General features: G+C 40.1%; 3 protein-coding genes across 4 annotated transcripts; all 3 read right to left on the bottom strand.

The window, feature by feature from the left end:
* Window positions 1-350: 350 nt before the first annotated feature.
* LOC124179710 (synaptic vesicle glycoprotein 2B-like) lies at window positions 351-3,727 on the bottom strand. Its single transcript, XM_046564391.1, has 12 exons — window positions 3,331-3,727; window positions 3,097-3,150; window positions 2,871-3,032; window positions 2,571-2,733; window positions 2,347-2,468; window positions 2,004-2,248; window positions 1,739-1,917; window positions 1,494-1,674; window positions 1,280-1,394; window positions 1,036-1,195; window positions 763-890; window positions 351-672 (listed from the first exon to the last, which is right to left on the bottom strand). Exons 1-12 carry the CDS (start codon window positions 3,587-3,589, stop codon window positions 620-622), a joined length of 1,821 nt encoding a protein of 606 aa, XP_046420347.1. The 5' UTR covers window positions 3,590-3,727; the 3' UTR covers window positions 351-619.
* Window positions 3,728-3,865: 138 nt separating this feature from the next.
* LOC124179770 (synaptic vesicle glycoprotein 2A-like) lies at window positions 3,866-14,279 on the bottom strand. 2 transcript variants are annotated; one of them, XM_046564498.1, is made up of 13 exons: window positions 14,127-14,279; window positions 7,598-7,704; window positions 6,669-6,722; window positions 6,421-6,582; window positions 6,174-6,336; window positions 5,949-6,070; window positions 5,634-5,878; window positions 5,383-5,561; window positions 5,131-5,302; window positions 4,956-5,070; window positions 4,729-4,888; window positions 4,490-4,617; window positions 3,866-4,387 (listed from the first exon to the last, which is right to left on the bottom strand). In XM_046564498.1, the coding sequence occupies exons 2-13, from the start codon at window positions 7,692-7,694 to the stop codon at window positions 4,335-4,337; spliced, it is 1,650 nt and encodes a 549-aa protein (XP_046420454.1). In that variant the 5' UTR covers window positions 7,695-7,704; window positions 14,127-14,279; the 3' UTR covers window positions 3,866-4,334. The 2 variants fall into 2 exon arrangements, with proteins under 2 accessions (XP_046420454.1, XP_046420463.1); XM_046564507.1 differs by lacking the exon at window positions 14,127-14,279 and adding an exon at window positions 13,982-14,095.
* Window positions 14,280-15,474: 1,195 nt separating this feature from the next.
* Window positions 15,475-20,130, bottom strand: LOC124179804 (synaptic vesicle glycoprotein 2A-like). The gene is made up of 11 exons (XM_046564569.1): window positions 19,613-20,130; window positions 19,083-19,133; window positions 18,757-18,918; window positions 18,104-18,266; window positions 17,874-17,995; window positions 17,511-17,752; window positions 17,249-17,427; window positions 16,878-17,158; window positions 16,270-16,429; window positions 16,064-16,191; window positions 15,475-15,970 (listed from the first exon to the last, which is right to left on the bottom strand). The coding sequence occupies exons 1-11, from the start codon at window positions 19,626-19,628 to the stop codon at window positions 15,909-15,911; spliced, it is 1,566 nt and encodes a 521-aa protein (XP_046420525.1). The 5' UTR covers window positions 19,629-20,130; the 3' UTR covers window positions 15,475-15,908.
* Window positions 20,131-20,332: the final 202 nt, after the last annotated feature.

Genomic DNA, 20,332 nt, shown 5'->3' with positions numbered 1-20,332 from the left:
ACTAGTAAATCGAAGAAAACAACTAGAGCGGTGGGCGTAAACTTTACGTATAAATGCTAAACTCGTACTCCAATCTGCATGTAGACCCATTTCGTTGCTACTCTACCGAAATGCTTAGTCAGTCAGAGTCGACCAGACCATCGCGCTTGCGCGAGCATATTTTCATGACATGTACGTTAAGGCCAATGCCCGCAAAACGAGGAATCCTCTGAACTCTTCGGATTTCAACGCCCTAGAGATTGAAATTGACTGTTCTGCGGCTGCAAAACTCTGCGTAGTCCGAGCCGAGTAGTGATCTACGATCCACTCCATCGGCAGTCAGGATAAATAATTTTACTCCCAGCTTCTCGAGTGTTTATGGTTTTTATAAATACGTAATACAAGTCGTCTTAAGGTGTAATTCTATCTTTAGTGTCTATGACTACCAGGCGTGCTGGTCGCCCGCTTCTGTATAATGAATTTCAAATGTATCACTAGTTAATAATACACTTATACGCTATACTTACTTAAATTTAACACTACTGTCCGGTGAGAACGACAGTGTCGTTCGCATGAATGATGAAATAGAAATCAGATGAAGCTCTCTTGTGTTTGTGAAGCGAAAATCCTATTTCAGATTTCACATTAACTTTTCAGGTGGTTTTGGGATGAATATAGAGAGTACGAAGCAAACTGTGAACACACAGAACATCGTGGAATTTAGCATCAAGATTCGTTGCAATGGATTGTCAACTCGGGTATGTTCCCAAAGGTTCTACTCACCGAGTAGAAATCCTCCGACGAATATGAATGGGACCATGCAGCCTGTACTCAGAAGTAGTGGAAACAGGAGATTTCCGATCATAGAACCGATGCGACCAATGGACATTGTCAAACTCACAGCAGTTGCTCTGAAAGTGGATTTAAGCGAACGTAAAATGTGCGTAAACTTGTTTATCAGAGTTTAGTTGAAATTGCAGGTTTTAGCTCTCACAAGAAGAGCTAATTACTGCAATCCCACTCAACAATCTACTTTTAAACCATATTTAAACAAACCTGAGAGACGTAGGCATCAAATCAACCGTAAAACTAATGATAGAAGTGACGGCGATGCTAGTGAACATCAGGTAGATCGAGAAAATTGCTAACGTAACATTGGAATTTGGCGACCAGTTTAAAGAAAAGCTGCAAGCTGCTGGAGCTACGTAAACCAGCACTAGAATGAAAAATATATGATGTGTCCGGCAAAATTTCATTGAGTTTGAATTAATTGGGCTGACATATCAGTTTCTGAACTCACGTAGCAGATTCTTCTTCCCAACTAGATTAACCAAGCTTCCGGCAAGTGTGCAACCTAACACGGTGGTGACTGCTATAATTATAGAGTTTATGTAAACTCTACTGTGAATCGGTACCTGACAATTTTCATTTAAAAAATACAGTCAAGAATGCGGCGTAAAAGTAAAAGTAAAAGTAAAAGTTCGATGGATTATAACTTGCTTTGGTTAACTTACCGCAACGCAGGCGTTTACTATCGTAGAGTTCCACTCGTCAGAATCCGTGGTGTTCAAAGGCTCGGGTGAGGTTAGCATTTCGCACAAAGTAGCGGGACCCAAGCTGGCATCGCGATTTTCGTAATTGAAATTTTCCATCAATGTGAACAACTGAGGCATCCAAAGACGCAATGTATTCATGCTGCATCGAAAATGACAAGTAAATATTGCGCACAAGTATTGTGACCGTAGCGTTAATTACTTACCCCAGCAGGCCTCCGAATTGGATGGTCGTCATCAGGACAAACTGGCTGAGATACGGCTTGTGGAAGAGGGGTTTGATTTGACTCCAACCGCTTCGAGTCTTTTCCCAAACAGACACGCTACTTTTAATTGAAGTGCGTTCCACTTGTTTCTTCTGAGCCTCTAGATAAAGTTCTTTTACCTGTGGGGATAAAAATTGGACGGTTGCCAAAAGTTGGATAAGTATCGACAATGGCAGGCCATTGACTACAAAATTATCTATATTACCGGAAACGTTTCCGGAGGTTTTCCAGTATTCATGGAGTACATTTTTTTGAAAACCTTCATCGCCTCGTCATTTCGTCCCTGGGACATTAGGAACCTCGGACTTTCTGGGAAAAAGATCAATGCCAGGAATCCCAGGAACGCTGGCAGACTGCAGATCAAAATAAAGATGCGCCAAGAATTGTACACAAATACTCCGTCAAACAGCGAGAATGACCAAGACTGAGGCAGTATCATCCATGCTAATCCTAAGAAAGAATTCATCGATTTCTGAACAAACATATTCATTCTTCTCGTTTGGTTGGAACGCCAAAAGCGCAACGTGTACAATGATATTAACATTCACCTGGAAGCACTATGCTCCCTAAAGAAGGAAAGAGACGAGCCCATAGCAACACCTTTGACCTATACTTGACGCCGTGGAATTCCGCCAGGTATGTCATATTCACCGCGAAGGGTCCGCTCATGCTGAACAGCGACAAGTTAAAAAATATAAACATTCAACCGTTTCTATTGATTCACGCTTAAAAAAACATATGTGAAAACGGAAGAATTTCTTATTCTACTCACATACATCCGCTGAAGAACTTAAAAGCCAGTATAACGTAAAAGCTCTGTGACATGCTGCTCAGAACATTGCAAATGCAATCGGCGAAGTAGCCAATCATAAGTAGAGTCTTTCGACCTTTCGTATCGGCTAAAACTCCCCATGGAAATGCCGCGGTGAACATGCCTAAAGAATTGCGATTTTTACAGTAAAGAATTATTAACCCGTCTTTATACCGAGACGACTAAAGAAAACTTTGAATTTACAACTCTTCATTTCGAATACCCATTTTTTATCACATGCCGATTACTGCTGCAAATTACCAGCATAAATGGCAGCATTAAGCAGCCCCTTCTGGAACAACGTCATCTCCAGATCACACTCGGCTGTCGGAAGAACGTAGGAAATTGCCGTTGTGTCAAACAAATTCGCCCAGGCTCCAGGTAGAGCCGCCAACAGTAGTAGAACATTATAGAGTCCATAGCCTAAATCAACGTGCGTGATAAGCCCGACAGAATAAGTTACGAGATTCTTATCGTGAATACGAACCGGTAGCTTCAATGGCCTCTTCAAAGTCACGCGGTGACTCCGATTCATCGGGCACTGAAAACGCAAATTCAAAAGGAGAGGTGATTCGGTTTCAGCAGATTTTTCGTTCATTACTAGAAAGAAGGGACGCAAGACAACAGGAGAGAAAAACGGATACGATCGTTTCGTTAGAATTTGGTTATTTACTAGACGATATTTATGTCCAACGGTAATGACTACATTAATTAAGCTCACCGATTACCGAGGCAGGCTGGGATTCCTCAGTGTGAAATGATATCGTAAACACCTCCTGAACTTTTTCAGACTGGCACCGTTTGGTACCTTCGTTCTTCTCAGTCATCTTGTCCCAGTTGAACTGCGCGAGATAAGGTGGCAAATATTCGACGCACAACACGGTTGGCAAAAATTGTACCAGATATACCATTATATTAGATATATGCGAGGTCATGATAGCAGCACTAATTTTACAAGAGACACAGTTTATGCTACTCATTTTATTTGCTTATACAGTCTCATTTCAGTCACCGCGTAAATATTTTCAAACATATACTCGAATAAGTTGCCGCTGACAAGTATGTTGATGTTGGTTACAGTACACGAGCAGTTAAAATTTATACCTTCAATAGTGAAATCGTGATAGTCTGATTCTGCATTAGTAAGGAACTACGAAGTGAAGAGGTAACGTTCAAGTGCCAATTACCCTTTTAGAAATTTATTTTTATGAGATATCAGTTAGAGGTATCCTGAAAAATGAAGGTGAAAATTCATATTGAAAAATAACTTTGTTTTATTACACCTCGGTGATTTGTAGTAATATTTTCAATATCACTGATAGTTACTGACATTATACATATATTCCAAGTGTGTAACGATAGCCTGCGATGACGACTATGGGAATTTTGCAAAAAAAAAAAACGTGCAACTTTAGTTTCACTGGATATCCAGAAAGATTTCTTTACGTCATTGACGTACAGTCGTGATAACACATGCTTACGTAACTTACGTACACAAAAACCTGTCCACAGGACGGAAAATCACTCGAGTCTTTCTTGATAAAACGCACTCACAGACGAAGCGTGAACGAAACCTCAATTCAAATTACACACACACACACACACACACACACACACACACACACACACACACACACACACACACAGCCGATTAACTACTGACGAAACTTAAAACTATTCACTGGTAAATTAATCTAAATAGGATTAGATAAATCTTTCGAGTCCTCACAGAAGCTTGGCCGGTGGTTTCGGTACGAATATTGTCAACACAAAGCAGACTGAAACAAAGCACCGTATGATTGTAAATAAAGAGCCTTAATACACTTGAACAGTGATTATTTTGTTGCCATCTTTTATTTCATTCGCACAATTATACTTACAGATTAGGAATCCGCCAACAAAAATGAAGGGCGCGAAGCAACCTGTCACCAAGAGAATTGGAAAAACAACGTTCCCGATCATCGCGCCACTCCGTCCAATCGACATGGTCAGACCCACGGCCATTGTCCTGGAAAAGAAACAATATACTGCAGTAGCTCTGTGAAGAATATACAGATTCGGCCAGTCGGCATCGACATTTATTGTCAGTGTTGCGTTAGGAAGAAAGGTCAATACCAACCTGAGAGAGGTTGGCATCAGATCGACACAGAAAGTGATGATTGTGGTTGTGGAAAGGCTTGTCAACGCAATGTAGATCGCGATGATACCTAAAGTAATGTTGGAACTCGGCGACCAATTCAATCCAAATATGCCTACCGCTGGCAATGCGAAGGCTAACACTGCGAAGGAAGAATTACAAGGTCGCATAAGATTCGTGTTTAATTTCACGTTGAAAATAATACTCACGCAACAGATTCTTTTTTCCCATGAGATTGACCAGAGTACCGGCAACCACGAAGCCTAGAACCGTAGTTGCCGAGATGATCATGGAATTGATGTAAACCTTACTGGGTACGAATGGCTGGAAAATTTGTCTAATTGTATCATCGATTCTTCAGCTGATATCTATCGTCAGACTTACCACAAGGCAGTCGTCAATCGTTGTCGTAGAGTTGAAGCCGTGGTCTGAGGTAGCGTTTGAAACACTAGGCACACTGATCATGTCGCACAAAGTAGCAGAATCGTGACTTTTGTAATCGTACGTTTCCATCAAGGTCAAAAGTTGCGGCATCCATAATCTCACGGTGTTCAAACTGTACAATTGTGGAACACCTTGATGTAATAATTAAGCTCAGCTTAACGTGTTCAGTCAATGTGAACGCCGTTGACTTACCTCAAGATGCTCCCAAACTGAAGTGCTAGGATGAGGAGGAACTGGCCCAGATAGGGCTTCACGAAAAGCGGTCTGATCTGTCCGAACCCGCCGCGAACATTTTGCCAGACGGACACGGTAGTGCGACCGGCCGAGGGTTCGATCTTCTTCTTCTGGCCTTCCAAGGAGAGCGATTTTATCTTTGAATTGGAGACCAAAGTTAGGTAAGAACGGATTAACGCTAGCTAGCGGTGAAGTAAGATCGACATTACGGGAAATAGTTCCGGTGGATTTCCAGTGTTCATCGCGTACATCCTTTGGAAGACCGCCATCGCCTCGTCGTTCCGACCCTGAGTCATTAGGTACTTGGGACTCTCCGGAAAATAGAGCAGCGCCGCGAACGCCATGAATGCCGGCATGCTGCACACGAAAATGAATATGCGCCAGGAGTTGAAGACGAAAGCACCATCGAAGAACGTCAACGTCCAGGATTGGGGAATTATCGCCCACGCCAGAGCTGAATCAAATTTCTCTATCAGCCTTGGTTTTACAGGCTTTTTGGGACGATGTCATCGGCGGAAACTCACCTGGCATTGCGACGTTTCCCATTGCCGAAAAGAGCGCTGTCCAGAACAATGTCGCCGATCTGTATTTCGTGCTGTGAAACTCCGCCAGGTAGGTCGTACTGATTGCAAGAGGACCGCTTATTCTGAATTAGATGGAAATTCAAAGGGAAAATCAGATATTTGGTCAATGCTCGCAAAAGTAAAGTATCTCATGGTCCAATTTTTAACATCCTTGATTATACTCACACGAATCCGCTGAAGAATTTAAAGACCAGCATTGTCAAAAAATTCTGTGACATGCTGCTCAGAATATTACAAATAGAATCTGCTAGATATCCGAATATAAGCAGAGACCGTCGTCCCTTTGTGTCGGCTAAAAATCCCCACAGAAAAGCGGAGGTGATCATTCCTGATGAAAAGATTATGCAGGTGTCAAACATTTTTCAGTTCTATCAGTCAACCATTTATTCAGCCATACATATCGTCATCCCACCTGAGTAAATAATGGCGTTGAGCACCCCTTTTTCGTTTAACGATAAGTGAAGATCGCACTCTGCCGATGGTAGAATATACGATATTGTAGTTGTGTCAAAAACGTTTGCCCATCCTGCAGGGAATATGGCTACGAGAAGTAGGTAGTTGTAGAGTCCATATTCTGAGAAAAATAACGGATAAACTGTCATTGGCAAATTGCCTGTCCATCTAATGCCCTTGAATAAAGGCAAAAACTTCTATCCATACCAGTAGCCTCGATTGCTGCCTCGAAGTCCGCTGGTTGCTTCGATTCCTTGTTTGCTGAGGGGAGAATAATAGATTATTTTTTATCATTCGATTGGGTTCCTCACGAGCGACTGTTGCTTAACTCTTTGTTAACCCGTTGAGGGGCAGTGAGAATTATACTTTCCACCTATTGTATTTTCATTTTTTTTTTTTTTGTTTTTTTTTTTTTTTTCTTCGATGGTTGGTGGCTTTAACCTGTACTAAGGCATTTTCAAACTTTTAGGTTCTTAAATAATGTAACCATTATGAAAAATAAGACCAACTGACTTATTTTTCATTTATTTTTTTTGATTCTTATCGACAGTCAATTAAAAAAATCAATTTCTTCCGGATAAAATCGGCCATTGGTAAACGGAAAGAGCTAGAGCTCTGAAAATTTTCATAAACTTTTTCTGTGGTTAGTACTATCATATATATTTTTTACAAATTTTTTGACACGCCGGTTTTTTCCAAAAAGAAATATTTAATTGTGTTTTTTCCATTTGAGTGGTAAAATGAGAAATCATAAAAAACCAAAAAAAAAAGAAAAACAAAAAAGGAACTTGTTTCTTCCCACGTCCACGTCGTTAGTTCTGAGTCACGCTGAGAACGGGAATAAATGCCATATTCCATTTCTTTTCCACCATCTTGAATGTTGCATATCTCATGTCAAATTCGTAATCAGCGACTTCAAAAACCCCCGCATATCAAATTTGGCATCAGTCGGTTGTATTTTAAACATTTTTCCCGCCGTTTCGAATTTAACAAATCTAACCTCAGATTCGTAATCAACGATCCCAAAAACCCCTCGGACCACTTTGACTTCGATGATTGGTTTTTTTTACGCATACCCCTCAAAGGGTTAATCCGCATATGGATGAGTATCGGTACGTCGATGAATTAAAACTTACCATTGGCAATATCGGAAGGCAACGCGTCGTTTACAATCGTCATAGTAAACATCTCTCGCGCTGGTTCCAAATCGTGCTCTTGCTTAGGCTGAGACATTGTTGTTTATCTGAAATTAGAAAAAAATATACGTGCGAATATGCCATTGCGTGTTTGTTTTATGAGTACTCGAACGGTAGCGTGGCGATAAAAACTGCATCTTCTTTTCCTTAATGGCCCTCATCGCCGCTGTAATAAACATGCCTTTTACTTTGTTGTTAATTAAAAAATGTAATACTATAAAAATCCATGAAGGTATGTGTTTTATAACGTTCGATAGTCTATGATTGTAAGCTTAGTTTGTTTCTAATTGCTATTCGCGAACAGTAGCAGTCACACGTATTTCTTAGACATACTCTTCGTCGATACACTATTTTATATTTGATAATTAAGTTCTTGTTTGGGATTTTTCAATCAAAATACGGGAAACTTGTTACTAATCAATTTTGTCGTTGTTATTCTATATATTCACCAGAATCTGGTAACTTAAAAAAAATGGAAACAATTACCAATTTCTCTTGATCTCCCGATTTACGAGTACATTCAGTAGTTACCAGATGTCAAAAGATAAGTGACTGAATGTCATACCAAAAGTCTTCGGCTTGTTAATCAGCTGTCTGCGTGAATAAAATGACAGGTGGTCCAAATTTAACACTTCCGCAAATCGATTTAATTTAGCGTGATTAATGAAGATTCGGAGAGAAATACTGACGTATTGTGTACAAACCTTTACACGTTGCAAGCAAAGAGAAGAATTGTATGGATTGAGTTCTTGGCTATTGGTCCACCCTGAATAAACCAATACCTAATCAGCATCTTTACTGTATTATTATAGTTATTTACGAAAGAGGTAGACTTGGCGTATAGACTGTACTTAAGGGTATTCGTATTGGAAGATGGGAATATAAACAAAATCTTAAGAGGATGCTCTCGTGAATAGACGAGAGCAAAGAAAGGGACGTTTTGGCTGGAACGAATAGACTAAACATGTTGAGAATATCATCATTGCATATTAACGTTACATATATTAATAAACACTAAATTTTTACATTTAAAATTATTATCGTTACATTTATGTACAATGACCTGATACATCGTTTCCTCGAGTGTGTGCCAGAATAGTAACGTTCGGCAAAGCGTCAATTGCCACATGTGTCAACAGCACCAAATTTGAAATAAGTGTTTGAACTACTTCGTCCATCTGACTGACTGCGAGATAATAAAAGCAAAGACGGACTCCCTCCTTCTTCCGCACTCTTCATCTAACCGTACAGCCAGCTAGCGGCGTATCGTCTTGTATAACACAGGTCAGCACGAATTTTGACTTTGATAAGAGGGTATGAAATTTCGATAGATTTATCGTTAGTTGGGTGAAAAAAAATATATATGCCCTGAAAAAGTTTGCTTTTCTATCCAGGAGAACGGTTGAAGAGTATTTTAGAACATCCATGGTTAAAATTTTTATTTATTCATAACTCGAAACAAATATATTTATATGTAATTTTTGTCAACTTTTACTATCATATCAAATTACAAAATAGTGGAAAAAAGTTTGAAAGTGAACCCTATTACTTTTTCTTTCATGTTCGTAAGTACTTTTTTTCACTAAACCCCAAATGTAGTCACCCATCATGTTTTCGTTGCATTGGCCCCAATAACGTTGTTCGAAGTTCATAATATCTTGATGAAAACGTTCTCCGTGTTGTTTTCAAATTTATCTAAACGAGCATGCAGCATATGTACTTTTAGAGACATTCCGCAACCCATGGTTATAAAGTTTTTTGACATATTTTCAACTAGAACTTGGTAATTTTCATCTTTGTTATTCCTTAAAAATCCATTATTCCTTAAAAATCCAGAGACTACTGCTTTAAAACTGTTACAACCTTTTTTTTTGTGGTATTTTTAAATGTACCAGAAATATTCAATATTTCTACGATAACTGAAAAGAATGTATTATTATCAAAACTACTACAAAAGCAAACTTTATATGGAACATGGGTACTTTTCCTTTATTTTGGAGCATAATGAAAAGAAAAATCATAAAATAAATTTTAGGAAACGGACGAAAAATTTTTACGCAGAGTTGTGTAATCTTCTTGCCCACTGGATCAAATGGGTCTACTCATTTTCAATTAAATTCCTTTGAATAGTTGAACGTAAGTATATCACTATGTTAAATTTTTTGTTCGCCGTTTATTTTCGGTGTTCGTTATGGTAAACAATACTACGTTATCCAGCTCATGTTCTAGCCTGTTGCTTTATTTTTGTAAATTGTTCCGAGAACCACGAAAGCTATACCAATCCCATGATTCGCTACATCATTGGACTGAAAGGAAAGCTGCTGTAAAGATTAATCTGGATAGGCAACAGCCTTTTAAACGTACCTTTGGCTACTATTTTAACATCACACCACACTCTGCGTTCACCACACTCTAACCTCGTCGTAGCATCGACACTTCCAATCGTAATAAGACAAGTAATTTTCTCATTGTACGTTATCTGTGGGTTGTACATTCAACAGTCTTTTATAGCTTATTGTTTTTGCCGTTTATTACGTTGATTAGCTTCATGTACAAGTAAAAACAGAAGTCACTATCTTTCAAGCAAGTGAAGATACGCATATGTTTAAAAGGATTTATTAGGATCATCCCCGTAACGTGAGAGTACGTAAAGTTCTGAAAATCGACGTCAGCAAGTTGTAAATGTTACGAATGAGTCTAGTGTCAGATCTTCGTTATAAATTAAATCTTGAGAAGATACATGACAAGGAAAACATTTCCTGAACGAACCGTTCATCTTGCAGTTAACTATATTTTATTGTGTTTATGTCCGTATGCAATGTCGTGACGATGAATGGACCAGAAAATCCGGTTACTGCTGAACAGCTGAAATAGGAAAATGCGCAAGAGATTTGCGATGCACTTGCACTTCTCATATATCAGAGTCCTTGAGCGTAATGCGTCGAGTAGTACTATTCAATTACGTGTGCAATTATATCCATATTAATACCTATAGTACCGAGAAACGTTGTCGGACGAGTCCGACACGTGCATCATCACGAATAAGAAAAGATGCTTGAACGAAACGTGGATGGCTGTACCGCCGTCAATTTCACATGCGGTATGTAAACTTTCCTGGTAAGAATGACCAAAAATACTAATTTTCCATTAAATCGATTATCTTTGCCGATTAATCAAGTATGATCGGTTATTTTTCAAACGCAATTAATCGACCGGCTCGATTATTTTTCCTCGCAATTGATTTTTGTTTTTTACTCCCATGAACGACGCAATGCATGCTCTCTTTATTACTTTTTACTACTTCGGGACATGAACACCCTAACATAACAATAACCTTACTGTTTAGATAATTCTTCGGAACAATCCTTTAACCAAACAGACTCGTATATACAAACTCCATATATATTTTTTTCATCCAACTATCGATAAATCTATCGAAATTTCATACCCTCTTATCAAAGTCAAAATTCGTGTTGACCTGTGTAATCCAAACATATCAAGTCAAAAAGTCTGTTAAATATCCGTAAAAGGTCTTTTACGAAATCGATACATCAAGCGCTAAGTTAATTCCGTGTTCTGTTACTTAAATATAAACTTTTTTTTTCTCCCACTGTTTATAACTAAAACCATTTTAATCACCTTCATAAACATAGATTAAATAAACGAATAATTGTGTTTTAAAACTTATACGAGGAAACCAATCAATTACCTTTAACGCATCCGTTCAATTAATCCATCCAGCACAATTATTTATATTTTCTTTTGAAACCCCACAAGTAAAGTAACACAGTTTACAAGCTAATAAAAACTAAACAACCAGTCAATTAACGCCGTATCCAGTCCTCGCCGAGCACGCAGAGCTGTTCCACAGAGCCCGAATCAACAGTTAACAACAAAAGATAAGTGACCATTTTTATATCAAAGCCAGTGCAATTAAGAGGAAAAACGGTGTCAAAATTCCAATCATTCATATCCGGGAAAATTAACTTGAACTAAGCGTTATATTTACGGAGTGGTTTGGTCATCAACCAACCCAGCCCATAACGCTTGCTTGCCCGCGGTAACTTAACGCGTGTCTCGGTCATTAAATTGTATAAAAGGCATACGGATTCTCAAACTCTAATGCGACTGAACGGCAAGCGAAACGAGGAAAAGCAGTGATTGTTTTCGCTGTTGATTGATTGTTTCTCCTCATTGTCCAGCAACAACACAGATAATTCATCGACCGCGTGGCCGTTTTTAACCGCTTTGACATAAAGAGATCTGTGTCTTTGCTACTGCAATTTATGTATACCTAGCGGGTGTTAGACTTGCTTAACTTTCATTTGCCAAAGGATTATAACAATGTTTGTTGTTTCAATGCATATATGCATACTTAACCAGTCACTCTGTGTCAATATTTTCTCTGCATAGTCTCCTCGTATATTTTACCTCCAGACGAACACAGTTCGACACGAAATCGAGCATCTGTTCGCTGCCCGACCGTGTAATAACCGAAAAGTAAATGCATGCGCAACAAAACGTTTCACGGTAATTTTTCCCTCAAATTGTCACAGGAAACTCGATTGCTTATTCAAGTCATGCTCAACCGATTATTAGGAACTGATTGAAAGAGACAAATATGCTGAGAGCACACGTCGAATTCGAGGAATTAAATCGCGCAAGTAACTACAGGATGAGCAGTTGGAATAAACTGCATAGTCGAGCTCCTACACGGATTTTTTCGAACCGTTTTCCTCGTCGGATTTTTAATGAATATTCATTCACATTCGCGGAACTGTCTGCGTACACTTATTTTAACTTCGTGTGATAATTTTTTTGTAAATTGCTGCATACGGATAAAATTTAGCGACGCCGGGGATCGGGTATAAACCATTTTGATTTATTTTATTCTTAGCGGTGATAAACAGACGAGATGCGATATAGTATACGTTATGTGGTTATCGTTAATAGTTTCTGTAGAAAACTCCGATTCGTTTCCTATTCGCTAGCTCCATCAGCATATGGTGTGATGATGATAAAAATGAGGTAGGACGGTATAGAAGAACGATTGATTCTCAGTGTTGTTAACATTGTTAAAGCAAATTTTGTTGAGATGAAACGAGAAGTGATTACAGCCGTAGCAATATTTATGGAAATGTTCTAATTGGCGAAAAAATGTGTTATCTTATGAAATTCAAACTATACGAGTACGTATGATTATAACGTATCTGAAATTGATTGGCTCTCGATAACGTCCCTAATAACTTATTATTAATCATTCTGAAAATTGTGTGGCCCTGAAAAAGCAACCGTGAAGGAAAAAGAAGTTTAATTCAACTGGTTAAACGTGTGTTTCTTCTGTTTGTTATCGCGAATTCGAATACCGGTTCTCATAGAAAAACTTTACATAGGTTAATTCCGAGTAAGATGGCCATAGGCAAGAAATGGCCCGCGACGTAGTTTTTTTTATGTACTCCGTTGTATTGGACTACACTGTGGCTCACGTCTTACTCGTGACCATCTCACCAGGAATCACTTTATGATATTAAGCATCTTTGGTCACATTAAACTTATTACTACTACCGAAAAAAAAAGATTTCGCTGCACAAGACATCTGCTCACCCAATCGCAAAACTTTATGTATTGACTGCAACTCGTCGGATGAATTTTTCCTGCATTTTCTTTGAAAAATCGAGCCTTCTTTACGTAGTGAGAAAAATTACGAATTTTGCGATACAGTGATCACTTTGTTCACTTTTAAAATAATTAAATTAACCGTATCGTCAGTTCATCGGCGAATCTGGGATTCTATCGTAAACAGGGTATCGTTACACCGGGAAAACCAAATCGTCAGTTCATCTTTGCACGATGTCACAATCGCTGCGTACACTGCACTTCGAATCCCTCTTGCACGTTTAACTGATTTTTGCACAAGCAACTTTTACTAGCATAAGCGATAAAGCGACGATGCAATTCAATGACACTATATAATTCTCCAAACAATTACAAAATAATAAACGTCATTCTCAAGTTGAAGGGAAAAACTTTTCAAATACTGTTCCGAATTTCTATTCGCACTTTATAACCAAAGGAGAATTGAAATAAGAATACAGACGTAGCACGGTATGAAAGTTTTTATCACTTGCTCATAGGGTCTAAATAAATTTCATAAAACATGAGAAGTTAGTGACACAATTTGTTAATAATCTGATAACGGATCATTCCGAATTTCCCGATCACAATGAGAAATTCATTGTTTCTTGTCACGTTTGGAAATGGATAGGCGAACTTTGAGGAGTGCGTTTTCCGAAACAATGATTAAGCAGTAAGTTAGGGACCTACCTATTTTTGGAAGTTATTAGTCCGCGAGTGGGACCACTATTTGCATTCAGACGCGAATGAAGTGGAATGGCTCTCCTAACTTAAACAAGTCGTCAAGTCTGTCCTCTGTAAAACTGAGTAAAACAATAATGCAATCAAGACTTACCTGTGTAAAATTGGAAGAGGGTACGTCATTCATGCACGCACAAACCGGCTTGAATCGCGAGATAAAAACTCTGTCAGATGATGTGCAGAAGCGCTAATTTGCAAACTATAAAACACTGCAGCTTTGTCGACTTGACTGACCGAGTGAGCAAGCCGGACAAGCGTACCGTCGTCTTTGGTACATTTAAGGATGCGTTACCGATAATGCTGACATTTTTCCTCGATGTATAGGCAAAGTTCCCCAGCTCTTAATGTTTCGCGTCACGGAGTTACAAGAATTTCTAGGAACGCGTAAAGCAATTCGAGCCGAAACGTCACTGGAACTTGGTAATATCTTTTGCTTCTCCGGATAATCATTATTCTAGCCCTCAGGTGTTCTTATCCTCCTAGCAATTTCCGCGAGATTTCTATTCGAATTTATCCGTTGCCACGGGAAAACCTGTCACTAATTAGAAGACTACCGATAGGCTGTATATTCGTGATCAGTTAAAGGTACTGATACTTATATTTCAGTAGTTAAAGGATATCGTGCTCATGCTTGACGTCTTTTTAAATTTTCCGAAATCCTTTCTTATAATCTGATCGAATACCTACGTAAAGTTACTATACGATTTTCTGCTTGAAGAAATGAAAATTCGTAGCATTCTGGACACTGATAAAATTTTTTAATTCGATTCAACTATACGTACCTGCGGCTAAATATTGCTTTATACGGTTCTTCGCTGTGTCTAACCATGTATTCTGCTGGTGAAAATAACATTTATCTGTTTAATCGACAGAAACCACTTGTAACAGTTGTTGCCGTTGAAATACGATGTTAATTGAAGTCTTTATGTACCCCGCGCCAGATGAATTACAATATCATATTATATTCAGACTTCTAATCACATGTGGTATTCGAAGTATTTCGAACAAAATAATCCCGGCAGAAGGCAAGTCGACTCATCCAGAATAAGCATAAACTTCTACCTTATCTTAACACGTTGATAATAAAGTATGACGAATATTTTGTTTTTATTAATATCTCAACGTAAATAATAGGTTACAGCTAAATACTAAAGTAAAGTATCACGTGTACTGAAAGGTACAGTTCATGTTGTAATTACAGTGTACTCGATTGATAATGGCGTCTTTAACAATACGTTAAATAATTACGGTTACTGAAATTTAGATTACCGGTACAAAAATTCCCCATTTTAACGAGTAGAGGAAAAGATATGTAAATCCGTTTAGAAAAGAATGAATTCAGTTTGCTTTGCAAATTTCTTCATAGCGTAGCAGCTGGTATTCTTACAAGTTATTTACAAGGTTTAAGATCAAATTCCCTGGAATAAAGAGTCACGGCGACCTTGAGATTACATTCTAATTTAATTGGTACACGCTCGAAAACAAGATAATCAGAAAACTCGGAAATTGATAATTTTGCATAATATTTCCAAAAACAGCTAGCGAACCAGACAGTTCACACTGCGATACACAGAAAATCGCTACATATAATACAGACACGTCAATATTTCGCTACGTAATGCTATATATCATATATTAAATTATATACTAGTAACTTTAATAGACACCTTTGATTACCTAATGGTTTGCGTTATCTCTATACGAGGCCGACGGGATTACGTAGTAAAATAGAAGCAAATTGAAAGTTTTTATTGTTCATATAATTAAAACTGCGTGTATGTGTCCTTCCATGACCACCTCAATTTCATTCAACGTCACTTATACGTTAATTGATCATCAGTTCCCCATTATATAATATTAGCAAATAGCGTCGGGGTTAATCGTTCGTCGTCACGACGCTGGCTTCCCTCGGCACGAAGCAGCATAAAATAGCGCATGCTGTAAAATAATAGTGTATTCCTTCGTTAATGTTTCGTCGTTTCATGGGGTAAAAGCGGGTCCTAAATATTACACCAAGGAAAAGTTACTCACTGAGAGGAACACAGGCCATCACGCTCATCGTCAACGAGCAGTCAATCTCAATGAGAAGAGCGATCAAGTTTCCAGCCGCGATGACCCCCGTTCTACCCAATACCAGGGTGATGCACACCGCCATGGTTCTGCAAGAGATACACAACATGTGTATAGAATTCCTGAAGTGATTCACGAACGATCACCTTCGCTCTATCATGCCTAACCTTAAATTCGTTGGGTACAAGTCGACCACGATTGAAGTCAGTAGGCTCAGGCAGACACCGGATATAACGTGGTAGATGATTATCATCGTTGATATAAGGGGTGTCAAGTTGACGAAGAGAAGACCAATCCCAGCAAGTCCGCTCATGGTTTGGCACAGTACTGAAAGCGGGGAAAGAAGGTTTCGTTAAGGGGGTGCTCTGGTCGATTTCGACGATGACTTACATATCTCCAAATGTCGAAGTTCACGTATCTCAAACGCGGAAAAAGCTTAACAAAACCATTTTAAACGCAATGCTGAAGAAAAACACTCCGACACATTTTCGATTGACGCTGAAATAAGGAAATGACACGGATTCTACGAAATCGCGAAAGTAAATTCGTAAAATTCATGCCATTCCTTTATCTCTGCGTCAAACGAAAATGCATTTGAGTGTTTTTGTCCAGAATTGCGTATAGAATGGGGTTGTTGAGCTCTTTTTTCGCATTTCATGTACATGGACTTGGATCTCTCGAGGTACATACGTCAACGTAGAAGTCAATCAGGGCACCACCTTAAAGAGCTGAAGAAGCGTCATCGTAGAAAGTATAACTTGATTTCTCGGCTTACTTATTATCGTCTTTTTTCTCATTACGCTGACGAGGCAACCGACCGAGGAGTAGACCACGAGACTGACGCCTGCGATGGTCATCGTGTTAATGAAAACGCTGGTGTCCAGGTGACGATGACACTCGTTTCCGTTGTGATGATGCGCCGTCACATTTACCGCGACTTCCGGTGTCTTGACGGCGTAGGCGTCGCAAATCGTTGCTGACAATCCCGGGTTCTCGTCGTTGTAAAGTGCCACCTGGTTCAGGATCTCCGGCATCCAAAGGTACATGCCGTTGAAGCTGTAATCCAAAAGTGAACGAGTTGACGAATTTCGAGACGCTCGTGAACATGAAACGGGAGGAAATTATCGCGTCGCGAATTGCTGGTACCTGAAGAATATCTCGAACTGCATCGCGCAAACGAGCAGGGTGATGAAACCGTGGGGGTGCAAGAAAAGGGGTATCGTTTGGTCCCACATTGTTCTGAGGATCCTCAATACAGCGCCCGATTTTTCGGCCATCACGTCTTGGTCCATGTTCATCGACGCTGGAACGATGATTTCGGAAACCTGTGAGATTTTCGAGGGTTTATAATTCGACCTTTGGACAAGGAAGTCGTAACCTCTCGTCAAAGGGTGACACTGTCACTCACCGGATACTTCGAGCCCGTTTTTGAACCTTCGTTGGAACGATAAACGTCCTGGAGGATGTCGACGGCATCTCTATGCCGACCTATCAGCACCAGGAACTTTGGACTCTCTGGAAAACTTAGGAGGCCCAAAAATGATATCAAACCTGGTAAGCCGAGGATCAAGACGAACAGCCGCCATGACCTGAATGATAGCCCCAAAATGTCGAGCTCAAAGTCCAGTGGTAGAACCGCCCATCCGACTCCTTCGGTGATTCGCAAAAACAGAGAGTGAGACACAAATTGTAAAGGTCTGTCTGTTTTTCCTTGGACATTTATGAGGCTTGTGACATTTCGCCGCGTCTCCGTTAAATCAGTATACTTTACCTGGCATCAACAACATCGAGAAGGGAAACGCTGTGCAGGCCCAAGCGATTGACTTGGACCTGAACTTGACGCTAGAGAATTCTCCAAGGTAAGAATATACGGCAGCCGAAGAGCCGGATATCCTGAAAGGCGAGCGTCAGAAATAATTGTTTAATAACTGTCGCATCGTCGCATGTATGGCACGAACTAGAACAAAGATAGCTAATACAGTATAAATAAACTCTACTCACAGCAAACCCACCATCAGTCGAAGGAATGCCAGGAGCCAAAAGTTGTAAGCGAAAGCCGACGCGAAGCTGAATGCCCACGCCCCGAAAAGAGATACTAACAAGACTTTTCGTCGTCCTGTCGTGTCAGCGATCACACCCCAGGTGTGGGCACTAGCTACCATACCTGAAATTTTTATTTACAACTTTTAACCCGTGTTGTTTCTTACCGACCAACCGTCAAAAGCTGACAAGCATGGTCAGAAATTATCATTTTTCCACGAGTCAATACCGGACATTTTATGAAAAATTGTAACATCCTCGTTTCTGCATCTGATTATCGGTGTTGAACAAACTTTCGGTTCGGATGAATTGGAACTCGAGTTTCCTCGGCGAAGATTCAGAACTCTTTGAACTCGGAACCGAGTGAGAGGAGGAAAAGTGTCTCGCCGTGATTCGAACGAAAATTGAAAGAAACGAATCGAGAATTCAGAGATTCCAAGCATCGTATGTTACTAACTGTTCGCACGTGTGGCAACGGAATTTGGCGCCTCGAGCTCATCAAGTCAGGTGGAATGATAGCGCCACCGTTTCGCGTGCGAATATCGCGCAGAGGTTAAAGAATCAATTTGGTCGTTCGACGTGTGCGTACGTGTTACGCCTTCGTTTCCAATTACCTGTGAAAGTGGAACCCGTCAGGATTCCTTTCTGGCTCGAGGTCATGTGCAGGTCGCATTGAGCAGCCGCCAAGATGAACCCCGTGCTCATTGTTTCGACGATCGAGGCGGTAAGACATATCGCGCAGACGATAACGAGGCCGGCATTGAACTTCCCAAATCCTTGAATACATATGTATGCATGTATAACGCAATGTATAATACACCGGGTGTGCCTGAGCGTGTACGACTGGCCCCGTGACATTACGCTGGTCTTTGTACACGGCGTAAGTATATACATTATACATACGTGACCAAAGTGATTGCTGAGTTATGGCACAACTCACCTGTGAGCGCCAAAGCCTCCTCCAACTCCACGCGTCTCGTCCGCTGGGGCTCTGAAAAATAACAGAATTTACGAACGTGTCTGGTTTCGTCACGTACTTACGGATAATTCGCGAATAACCGCAATCCGGCCATTCGAAATATTCCAAATTAATTCCTCAGTATCGGACAATGCACCGCCCAGTTGAACTCGTCTGCGGTTCCGCCATGCGGTTAGAGTGTGTGAACGCAAATCGTGGGTGAAAAAGACACAGAAAATGTATATCGGTAAACGATCGATCGAACCGCGAAAGGTAAGGGAAATCGAATGTTTTCTACGAAATGCACTTTTCATCGAGTACCATTCGGATCTGTCAACTTTTACCGAAAGGCCTGCTCGAGAAGCTCGCTGCGAGTATCAGGAAGTGAAAAAAGTTGCAAACCGTACGTAGAATAAATTATGAAACAATTGTCGACGGATTTGAACTCGCGTTATCGTTCGTGTTCGAAGATGTTAGGACGACTTAAATGACGGATTGAGTGTTGAACTTACCATTAGCATTCTCCATTTACGCGTCCAGTTCTGGCGGTGTGATATGCGGTGAGTATATCTCGTCTTGCCAGTAAACTGCGAAGTGATATTTCCTTTTAGCTGGAGTACCAGTGTGTGCAATTGTTCGGGCAGGCGCCGATCCTCCAGCCGTTCCTCTTTTTCCTCTTCTGCTTCTTCTCGCCGCCTCTATATCCAATAACTCATCGAGCCTTGTCATGTGACGTGTTCTCATTCAAGCTGCAGATATACGACGCGGACCCGATGGGGCATACAAATTTCACCCGTTTCGATTTTGCGTATTGGTTCAACGCTTCTGACTGCTGCGGACTAATAGCCGTGTGGGTATCGCGATACTCTCCTAACTTTAGAAAATATGTATGTTCAGGTGTGCGAAATAACTTCAGCCTCAGGCCCAATTAATGTCAGGGTTGTCAACTAGCCGGTTCTCGGCTAGCCGCGCGGCTGTACTCGTATGTTTTTTGCTAAATCTCTCGTGATTTTATTTTTTTTTTTAATTCTTTTTCTCTCTTCTACTCCTTCTCCTCTTTCTTCCCCAGCAATGATCGGCACAATAAGTAGCGATTAAGAGACAAACGGAACTTGAGAAAAGATATAAATAAATTAAAAAAGAAAAGAAAAACACATACACACACGCGCGCGAGAAAGAAAGAAAAGAAACAGGAGGAATTGATTAAAAATCACCGCCCCCCGGCACTTAAG

Source organism: Neodiprion fabricii, chromosome 1 (genome assembly GCF_021155785.1).
Source record: "Neodiprion fabricii isolate iyNeoFabr1 chromosome 1, iyNeoFabr1.1, whole genome shotgun sequence".
NCBI lineage: Eukaryota > Metazoa > Arthropoda > Insecta > Hymenoptera > Diprionidae > Neodiprion > Neodiprion fabricii.
The sequence above is the reverse complement of the archived record's forward strand: the minus strand, read 5'-3'. Positions and strand labels throughout refer to the sequence as shown.